Source organism: Elephantulus edwardii, unplaced genomic scaffold (genome assembly GCF_000299155.1).
Source record: "Elephantulus edwardii isolate Elephantulus edwardi_28Jun2011 unplaced genomic scaffold, EleEdw1.0 scaffold00227, whole genome shotgun sequence".
NCBI classification, from domain to species: Eukaryota; Metazoa; Chordata; class Mammalia; order Macroscelidea; family Macroscelididae; genus Elephantulus; species Elephantulus edwardii.
The window spans coordinates 4,766,053-4,777,375 of NW_006399977.1; the positions used below are offsets into that span (position 1 = coordinate 4,766,053).

Consider the following 11,323-nt stretch of genomic DNA (forward strand, 5'->3'; position numbering starts at 1 on the left):
TGGAGACAGGATGCATCCCTGGCGTACACCCTTCCCAATTTTGAACCATGCAGTGTTACCCTGCTCTGTTCTGACTACTGCCTCTTGGTCTAAGTATAGGTTTCGCATTAGCACAATTAAATGTTCTGGGATTCCCATTCTTCTCAGAGTCAGCCACAGTTTGTTATGATTCACACAGTCATAGGAAAATAAAAATGGCTACCTCCATACGTTGAGCATGTTATCAAGAGGGACCAGTCCTTGGAAAAAGACATAATGCTAAGAAAGGTCAGCAAAAGAAAGTGGTGCTGTTAAGGGCCGTCGAGTCAAGGACAATTCATAGCACCCCTATGAACAAAAGATCTAAACCCTCTTACATAACTGTCATCGTTTCTCTGAGGTCATGAAGTTTTCCAGAGGCACACTGGTTAGGAAGTGGATGCCACTCCTGCTTCCAAGCCTGTCTTAATCTGGGAGCTCCATCAAACACTGTCCACCATGGGTGACCATTGCGGCATTTGATACATCTGTGTCACAATGTTTAGCATCACAGCAACCCCAAGTTACAGGCTGACACAGTGACAGTTGAGCATGGTAAAGATTATGAGGCTGGTACAAGGTAATGCAAGGTTCATAAGGTCCCTATAAGTCATAGTCAATTTGACAGCACCTAACAACAACAAGTTTCCAAGGTATTAGAAAAATAAAATTAAAAATTACATTTAAGATACTTAGAAAAACTTACTATGTTGCATGTTGTTGCTGCTGTTGTTATGGACCATGGAGTTGAACTGACCCATAGCTGAGCCTCTAGCAGGTTTTCAGAAACACTAAATGGCACAGGAGGAGACTACTCATTTTACTTCTGTGGAGCAGCTTGTGAATTCAAACCACATGCCTTTGAGTTGGCACCACAACTCCGTACCACTAGGCTACAAGAGGAATTTATAGTTTACATTGAATGTTATGATGAGTGCTATTTTAATCCAAATGATCATTTGGAATTTATAATTAATACTTACATCCTGCCTACAAATGTTCACTACCTCCAAATAGTCTATAAAATCAAGTTAGAAATCCTTACTGGCCTGGTGCTATTAAAAAGTTTCCACTCCCTAAGAAAACTGCCTCCACTTATTTTTCCTGCCCCAAATTTCATTTCTTCTCTCCTGATGCTGCACTAATTTCTGCATTCTTCATTCTCTGTGCTAACTGCCTCCATGTCTTTGCTCATGAAGTTTCTCTAAAATCTTTCCTTCTTCCCTATGTTTGCATGCTAAAATTCTACCAAATAGTCAAAATTTTTCTCCTTCCTGTAGGCCTGCTCATTTCCTCCAAACACATTAAATCTCCCTCTTTCATGAATTGTGTGGCAGTTGAGGGTAAATTTTATCATGAAGGCCTGGGATCAGACCCCAGCTGTCAGTTAACAGCTTTGTAACCTTAACCATGCTTCTTAGCTCCTCTAATCACCTCATCAGTAACATACTAACAGCTGGCACATAGAATTGTTCATGTTTTCATTTATTCAGCATTACTTTATCAGCTGCTTGGTATGTGGCACAGAAGAGACTTGGTAGCATAGTGGATTAAGCATTAAACTCCCAACTAAAAGGCTGGTGATTCAAATCCCCAACAACAGTGTGCTATAGGATGTCTGTGCTAGATGCTGAGACTCAGCAGGAACTATGTGACGTCTACATTCCTGGAGTTTACAGAGAAGCCGACATTAAGGATACGTTTAGCATTTTACAGAACAGTTGAATTGTTAGTTTCACTCCCTGTGTAGACAGACTTGTAGTGAAAGAACTAATGTTAATATGTTTTTAGCTTTTAATTATTCATTTGTAAAAGAAGATTGTGCTAGATTCAATCAAGTCTCTTTCAGTTCTATATGATTCAATTCTATGTTAGTCTTGTGTGAGTGTATTCCTTTGTTCTCATTAGCGCATTGAAAAAATGGAATTCAATTAAAGCTATTTATTGATCATTACATCAGAGATTTAGGTGATACAGAGAAAATTAATAATGAGGCAATTAAAATATAAGGTAGAATATTTTGTAGCCCAAAGGAAACAATAAATCATTTAAAGAACATTTCCTATATGTAACACATGTTTTATATACTGTGTTATTTAATCCAAGACCTAATTCTTAACCTATCAATTATGAGCCCTACAATACAATCTATTTCAAATGGGCAACATGAGTCATCTTCCAAAAAATAGAAATTGGTCATCTCCCTCCAATACTTAAAATCCTTCAATAGTTTTTATTATTGTTTAAACTAGAATAGAAATCTCTCACTATACTTACTGAAACTTTGAAAGATCTAGCCCTTGTCTATCTACTTCACCGGTTACAATTCATCACGCTTTCTTCACCTTTCTTCAGCGTGATTAGCTTCAATCATTTCTGAGAATAAACCAATTATTTTCCCCTCTTTGCTACTTTTTCTACCTAAACCACTGCCCTTGCCCTTCCTTTATATATACCACAGTCTTAGATAAAATGCAGCTTCCTCACAGATCATCTGAGTGTTCATTCAAAGTAAAGTCACCTTTTTTCAATTCATTTTTATCACATTACCTTATACTGTTCCTTTAAAACCCTTGACTATCTACAATTATTTCTCTGATTGTTTTTTCTATTCCTTGCTGAAACAGTATGTTGACCGGAACAGAGAATTTATATTCCAGAGTCTTGCACATTGTTTTTCTTATCATATAACCCAAATCCAACTCATAGTAAACCTGTCGGATAAAGTTGAACTGACTGGTAGGGTTTCTAAGGCTGTAAATACTAAAGAGCTTAGTAAGTAAACAAATGCAAAAAGGAAGATGTAAAAGAGAGAGAACTCTTTGTTATAACTGCATCTTCATTCTGTATAGTAATTATAGATTGGAGATACTATAACTGAGTAATTCTGCAATATTTCAAGTTTCTATTCTAAGTAATTATAAAAATATTTCCCAATAAACACGTCAGAGATGATGAGGATGGCACATGATAGGACAGTTTTATGTCTGTTGGTCGTAGGACCACCGTGAGGTACACTCATCTTGCACTTAGCAATAACAATAACAACATTTCAGTTTAGTTTTATAAATATCACAGAATAGTTCTCATAAGCTGCAATATATGTAGCATACGTTCTTTGCTTCTAAATATGTAAAAACAATAATGAGGGCAGTCACTATTCTCACAGCTAAGCTTTACTAGGGATTTCTACCCAAACCACTTCTGAATATCTATACACACCTCCACTCATACGTATTATGCCTATGATAACCGCTGACTATATATATATGTATGTATTTCTTTTGGGATTGGATTCCGTTTAAAAACAGTGTTCCTAGATGGTATAACTAATCAAAGCTGTCAGAATAGATGAAAGAAAAGAATTGTTATCCAGAGCTAAATTATCTTTATCCTGTATTGCAGGCACCTAATATCTAGAACTCTGAATTCTCAAACTATTTTTTCTGTAGTTTGAGGTAGAAGAGTGAAGTCACATATGAAACTTACTAAATCAAATCACTGTCATCAAGTTGATTCTGATTTTTAGTGACCCTGTATTAGATTTCTGAGTTTGTAAATCTTTATAGGAGGATATTGCCCATCGTTTTCTGTTAGATTGGCTGGTGGATTTGAGCTCCTGGAGATGTGCAGGCTTTGGTTGACAATGCAACCTTCTACAGACTACACCATGAGCTCAGTAATTCTATGCTTGGAGCACCAGTTATGTTCTTAGTTCTGTGCTAATCCTGTTGAAAGTAAAATAAAACTATCCTATCAGTTTTTAACCTTAAGACCTATAGAGATTTCTGTGTATTTTCTTTGTAATTACATTCTTGTTATTGTTGTTGTTAGAGGTGCCATCAAGTTGAGTACAACTTCTAGCAACCCTATGAACAACTAAACCCTGTTCTATCCTGTGTCATCTTCACAATTTCTGACACACTTAACACCATTGTTGCAGTCATTGTCTCAATTCATCTGGTGGAGGATCTTCCTGTCTTTTATCAACCCTGTAACTTTTAAAGTGTAATGTCCCTCGAAAAGGAATAGCCAACGGTTACTCTGAAGATTTCTTAATTTTTGCACTAGTTACATTTTTATTTTCTTTCTGAAAGATGATATATTGATTTGGTTTTATGTTTAGAGATATTTTACATGTATACATGACTGAGTTCATGCACTGAAGTTTTGACAAAAGGTAGTCTGGTTAAAAAAAAGAGACATATTCAATGTCTGGTTCTTCTACTGTATTTTGGTGAATGATTTCTTGAATTCCTCTCCTTCTTCTGTTTATATTTCTGGGGTCTGGTTGTCCTGACATCCTTAAGCTGAGATGTTATGGTTATTTAAATCTGGAAGGATTTTCCACAACCCTGCTCCCACATCATTTTATCTAAATATGTTCTCTACAGCAGGAAGATTATTTCAAAAGTTATGGTTATATTTTAAAGATTATTGATTATAGAGTCTATGATTTTGAAAATGAAGTTATCTCTTCTAGTTGGCACCCTTGTTTATTTACTCTGGATTATTTTTTTCTGGTCTCACAAGTCCACTTGATCTAGATAATTAAAGTCATAAATGATGCTTGCAGGTGATTAAACAGAAGTTCAGTGGAACAGAAGGATCTGAAATAGTGCTACTGACTGATGGGGAGGACAACACTGTAAGGATGTGTCTGGATAAAGTGAAGCAAAGTGGGGCAATTGTTCATTTGATTGCTTTGGGACCAAGCGCTGAAGCAGCAGTAAAAGAGATGAGTGAAATAACAGGTAAAAATGCGGCATGTAGATTCTAGTCCCTTCATCATTGTTCTTGTTATTACATGCTATATCCTCTGTTCTGTGGTCTGATAACAATAATTTTTTTTCTGTCAAGTATCTTAAGTAAAATGAATAAGTTCTCTAAATGGTCATGTGATTTAGCATACAAGCTGAGAAATCTCCACCCGAGCAATTCATAACCTCTGAAAGCCCTCTGAAGAGTCAGCTGTGTGTCAGATCTAATAGCAAGGAGTTTGAGTTGAGTTTTTGAATGGTCCTTTGATATATTTCTGCTAGCTCAGGTAGTTTATACTTCCTTGTTGTTGTTATGAATTGTCAAGTGAGAACTGACCAAGAGCTGACCCTCCAGCAGATTTTCAGAGATGGTGAATCACACAGTGGGAGTTTGTCCATCCTTCTCCCTCAGAGCAGCTGGTGGGTTAGAACCTTTGGGATTACGGCACATGTTCTTACCACTAGGCTGCTAATGCTTCCTATACTTCCTAGTTTTGATGAACTACCAGTAGGGTCGCCCATGGTTGACAGATTTCAGCAGAGCTTCCAGACCAAGACAGACTAAGAAGACAGACTAAGACTGGTCATCCATTTAAGAAATAATAGGCCTTTGAAAACAGTATGGGCCATTATAGAACATTATTTATATAGTGCCTGGTTGTAAGACACTAAAAATGTGACTGAGAAACAGCTTTCTCCTCAAATCAATGTAGTTTTAAGACACATGTGGAATACTATTTTTACTTGATGAAGAACCTTCATTTGCTGATGTGACAAGACTCAAAATGAGGAGAAAGACCTGTAAACATCAAATAATAGTTGGAACATGGAGCGCATACCAAATGAATCTAGGAAATAGGAAGTTGCAAAAAATAAAACAGAACACATGAAAATTTATATCCTAGGCATTACTCAGTTCATACTGGTCATTTTGAATCAGACAATCATGTGATTAACTATGTTGAAAATGACAAATTGAAGAAGAATCGTGTGGTATTCTTCATCAAAACCAGTATTTTAAGACATACTCTGAAGTATGATATGGTGGGTAATAGGATATTATCCATATATTCATAATGAATACCTGTTAATTCAACTATTAGTCAAATAGACTTAGCAACCATGGAATCCAAAAATGAAGAAATTAAGGAATTCTGCCAACTTTTATGGTCTGAAATTGACAGAGCATGAGACCAAGATGCATTAACAATCATAGGTGGCTGCAATACAAAGGTTAGGAACAAAGAAAGACTGGTAGTTGGTAAATATAGTTTTGGTGGTAGAAATGAGGCTAGAGATAGATGATAGAATTTTGTACAATGAATGTTTTATTCTTTACTACTAATAATAATAATTTTTAAAATGCTAACTATACATAAGGACTTTATCTGCTGGCCTATATAGGAATCAGACTGACTACATCTGTGGAAAGAGATTTACAACATAAGCAGTGAAAACTAAGCCATGGGCTGACTGTGGAATAGACTATCAACTATTCATATGCAAGTTGAAAATTAAAACAAGTCCACAAAAAGCAAAACATGACTTCAAGTGTATTCCAACTGAATTTAAAAACCATTTAACTATATATGATGCATCAATCACTAAAGACTAAAGACCAGATGAGTTGTGGGAGGACATCAAAGATGTCATCCATGAAGCAAGTAAAAGGTCATCAAAAGACAGGGGGGAAAGTATCAAAACAGATGTCAGAAGAGACTCTAAAATTTTCCATGAAATGAATGAAAAGAAGTCAAAACAAGAGGAAGCATTAAAAGAAGATAGAAGGAATACACAGAATCATTGTACCAAAAAGTCATCACTGATACAGAATCATTTCTGAAAGTAACATATGATCAAGAACCGATGGTAATGAAGGGGAAAGTCCAGCTGTACTGAAAGCATTGCCCAAAAATCCCAACAAAACCAAAAACACCCAGGAATTGATGGAATACATGTTTCAATAAACAGAAGCAGCCCTAGACATATTCACTTAGTTTTGCTGAGAAACCCGGAAAGCAACTCCCTGGTTAAATAACTGGAAGAGATCATTATTTGTCCTCATTCCCAAAAACAGTTGGTCCAGAAGAACATGAAAATTATCAAACATCATTAATATTGCATTCAAGCAAGATATTGCTGCAGGTTGTAGTAATTAACAATTATTTTTAAAATGGCTAGGGAAAAAAAGGAAAGGAAAAATATTCAGGACAGTATATTGACAGAGAACTGCAGGACATGTAGCTGAACTTAGAAAATAGTACAACACCAGGGATATCATTGCTTATGTGAGATGAATATTGGTTGAGATAATAGAATACCAGAAGAATGTCTATTTGTGTTGTATTGGCTGTGCAAAGACATTTGACTGTGTGAATTACAACAAACACTGGCTAACATTGAGAATAACACTTAATTGTGTTTATGCAAAATCTAGCCATAAAACAATAAGCCATTTGTTGAAAAGAACAAAGGAATATCTCATGATTTAGAATCAGGAAAGGTGTACATTAATGTAATCCTTTCTCCATACCTATTCAATCTGTATGCTGAGCAAATAATTTGAGAAGCTAGACTATATGAAGAAGAATGTGCCAGCAAGATTTGAGAGTCATCGACAACCTGCATTATGCAGCTAACAGTATCTTGCCTGCAGAAAATGAGTAGGACGAAAATCATATACTGCAGAAGATCGAAGACTACAACTTTCAACATGGGTTACATCTCAATCTCAAGAAAACGAAAATCCTCACCACTGGATCAATAAGAAACAACATGGCAGATGGAGAAAAGACTGAAGTTGTCGTTTTACTAGGATCCACAATCAACACCATAGGTAGCATCAGTCAAGGAATCAAAAGACATGTTGCATGGGAAAATCTGCTGTCAAGGACCTTTCCAAAGCCAGTTTAAAGACTAACGGGTGATCCAAGCCTTAGTATTTTCAATTGCTTTCTTTGCATCTAAAAGCTGAACAATGAGTGACAGAAGAGTGGATGCTTTTGATTTGAGTGGTGGTGGAGAATACTGAATATTCCATGGAATGTGAAAAGAAAAACAAAACTGTCTTGAAGGAAGTATAATCAGAGTGCTCTTTAGAGACAAAGGTAGGTAAAATTTTATCTCACTTTGCGTATATTTTCAGAAAGAACCAGTCCTTAACAACAACAGTTTTAATATATTAAAATTAACTTTGAAATGATTTTTTATGCTTCATCTCAGCCTACTTTAATAATAAGATTTTGTCCCTGTTTTATTAATTTATTATACTTCCTGTACTACTAATCACTAAAGTCTGATACTTAGTTTTAGGAAGTATCTTTGCTAATGTATTCACATTTCAGGAGGAAGTCATCAACTTGCTACAGATCAACTCCAGAACAATGGCCTCATTGATGCTTTCATGGCCCTTGCATCAGGAAACACAGATGTCTCCCAGAAGGCTATTCAGGTCAGAGTTCCCATATTTGCATTTGATATTTGCATTTAGTCATAACCATGTAAGATAAGTTTGTAGTTATACATGTTCTTTATTTCTTCGTTTTTTCCTAGCAAAGATAGCATGATGATTTTTATTCATTTATTTTTATATTTTTACAACTTTTAACCTTTCAACTTGGAAAATATACTACTCTTCTAAATACAGTTCACTGCAGTTGTGTATAGTGAGCTCTAGTAGATTCTTAGGGAGTTACTCTACTCTGCTAACCCCAAAGCTGAGCCTCTCAGGATGTTTAAATCCACCAGTGGCTTCAAGAGAGATAAATGGACAGTATCTTCTCATGCAATTTACAGTCTCTGAAAACTCACAAGAGGAAGAGCTATGAGTAGATTCCGACTTGATGGTATTGAGATAATTGAGAAAGATGTTACTAAATCTTAACTTCAACATGACATAGAAATTATTATTTACATACGACCTAAATACATGGTGAAATTAAATTTCATGTTTAAGACTGTCATATTAAATTATTTGAAAGTAGATTACAAGTAATACCAAAAAATGTGTACAATTAATTTTCTAAAGCCACTGTCTCTTTTTTTTTTTTAGAACTTAATTCACTCTTCATCTTCACAGCAGTGTTGTTTTCTGTTACATAAGTTCAAAATCTTTGCATACATTTAGATTCTTTGTTTTTAAATTCACCCTGTATGTATGTCAGTTCACCCTGTTGACTCTTCCTTCAAAGTGTACTTTATAAAAGTCTGTTGTCCTCAATATCTAGTCTTATATATGATTTGGAATCTATTCAAATTACTTAGTTTGTCAAGACTATTTTCTATCTTCATCAAGTCACTGCCTACTTTAAATTTAAATTATGTATCAAAAACTGTTTTTCTCTACTATCCAATTATGAGGACTACAGAGGTTTATTAGGTATATGTTAATATGGAAGTGGAGGTAAAATAGTATTTGCTGATCTACAGATCTAGGTAGTAAAACTATTGTGAAAATTAGATTGCAAATTAATTTGTAGATCTAGTCAAGTAGGCAATGAAAAGAAATTAATACGTTGCTGCAAATGACCGCAAATATACTCCTAAGCATGGTCACCAATTTTAAAAGTGTGCAGCAATGTGTTAAATGAGGGAGGTAAATTTTTATGTTTACAATCTAGTGATTCAAAGAATCATAATACCTCTTGGGGAAATTGAAGCATAATAAATAATTTACTTTGACTGAATTGTTTAGTCTTCCATTTCGCCTTGTTAATTTCAGGACATGGTAAAAGAATACTCAAAAGTAATCATCAAAAAGGCATTTACTAGAATAAGAACAGGAAATGATAAATCACCTACTAAGCAGACATTTGATAAAAGAATTGCTCAAAGTTTTGATAACATTTTTTTAATGTGTGTTTTCACAGTAATTTATTTTCACAGAAAAAAGTAAAATATCTGAGGCCATGTATTTCTTACTATAAAATTTTAAGCTAGAAGTAGTTATGCATCAGTTGCTTTATGCGGGGGGAATGACGATAAAATTCTTCAGTTTTATTGTAACAGGGCTTGCATCAGTGTTCCTTAAATGTTTGGAAAAATCAGAAAAGTTTTCTTCCTTTCATTTGAAGTGCATATAGTCAGTTAAATTTAAAAAAAAAGGCATTTTTTTTACAATGTAGTCTAAGTTTATGTGAATTATGAATAGGATTTCAGGGAATACAGTAGCCAGTGAGAAGCCTGCTAAAATAATCTAACATGAATTACTAGGACTGTGGACTCAATGGTAGTCACTGGGATAAAGAAGAAAGTCTGCATTCTAAGTAATTCTCCCCTAGAACTTTTATGTACCCAAAATCCTGTAGTTTTCTTATTCTTTCCTAATAAGAAATCTAAGAAAATCATTCACATTCAGAATGTACTTGATAATACTTTATCCATTCAGAGATATGTGTACTTAACAAAGGACTGAGATTTTTATCAAAATACTGGTTATTTCAATGGTAGAATACAATCACTTCCTTCATAATTGATGAAAGATACTTGAGGCTTTGAATTAATTTGCTTTGAACTGAGAATTCCCATCATTCCTGAAATGACATAAGTCTGAGAAATTTCTTGAACAGTGGATAAATCTGGATTTTATTGACTAAACATTTTCTACAAAAAGTTTAAAAAAACTTTTCAAAGTTTCTTTCAAAGAAATTTCAATTTTTCACTTCCTTTATAGGATTTTAAGCTTCTGAAAACTGTTTACCCTTTTCTCTTTCTGTTAAACATATTTCTTATCCAGAGACTATTTAGTCTTTCATATTTATGAGATTATTTCAAAATTTCTCGCCAGAAACAGGTCAATGAATTATTGTCAAAATGATTACCTCTCCTCATTTTTTTCTTGAGGCTATTCTTTATTCAAATCCATTATATATATAGCTATCCAATCTGTTTCAATTCATAGGACATAGTGAACTGCCCAGTAGGTTTTCCAAAGCTGTAATCTTTACAGAAGCCAAATACCACATTAGGAGCCATACACTTTACTCGGCTCCTATGAAGTACCCTGGTCCCCATCAAGTAATTTCCTTTGAAACATAATGAAGGTCGGCAAACTAAAGGTAGAACACACATAACACACACATACATGGACTAGTTCTTTGATTTGGAACACCTCTGTGCTAAAACTAGGACGAGTGTTGCCAAGATAACTGGTAAATAATGGTAATATGTCAACTCTCAAACAGTAAAATACACGTCTCTAATGTTTTTCTTATATTTTTCTCATCTTCAAATCCTGTATGTCTTCATTTTTCTGATTGAAACTGTTACCTCCACCAACTTAGGATGAGTTGATCATAAAAGTTCATAAGGTTAAGGTTATATGGAATATATAAACTTAGGACAGAAATTTAAAACTATCTTAAAAAGACAAATAATAAATTATTCTCTTATCTAATTTTAAATATATTCAAACAGCTTGAAAGTAAGGGATTAACTCTCAACAATGGTCAATGGATGAATGACACTGTAATCATTGATAGCACAGTGGGAAAGGAGACATTCTTTCTTGTAACATGGTATAAACAGCTTCCCAGTATTTCTCTCTT

General features: G+C 34.5%; 1 protein-coding gene across 1 annotated transcript in view; it reads left to right on the top strand.

The window, feature by feature from the left end:
* Positions 1-11,323, top strand: part of CLCA4 (chloride channel accessory 4) — a 34,929-nt gene that overhangs the window by 14,181 nt on the left and 9,425 nt on the right. Inside the window, 3 exon segments of the mRNA XM_006903722.1 lie at positions 4,595-4,772; positions 8,123-8,229; positions 11,193-11,320. Of these exon segments, the coding sequence (XP_006903784.1) occupies positions 4,595-4,772; positions 8,123-8,229; positions 11,193-11,320 (413 nt within the window).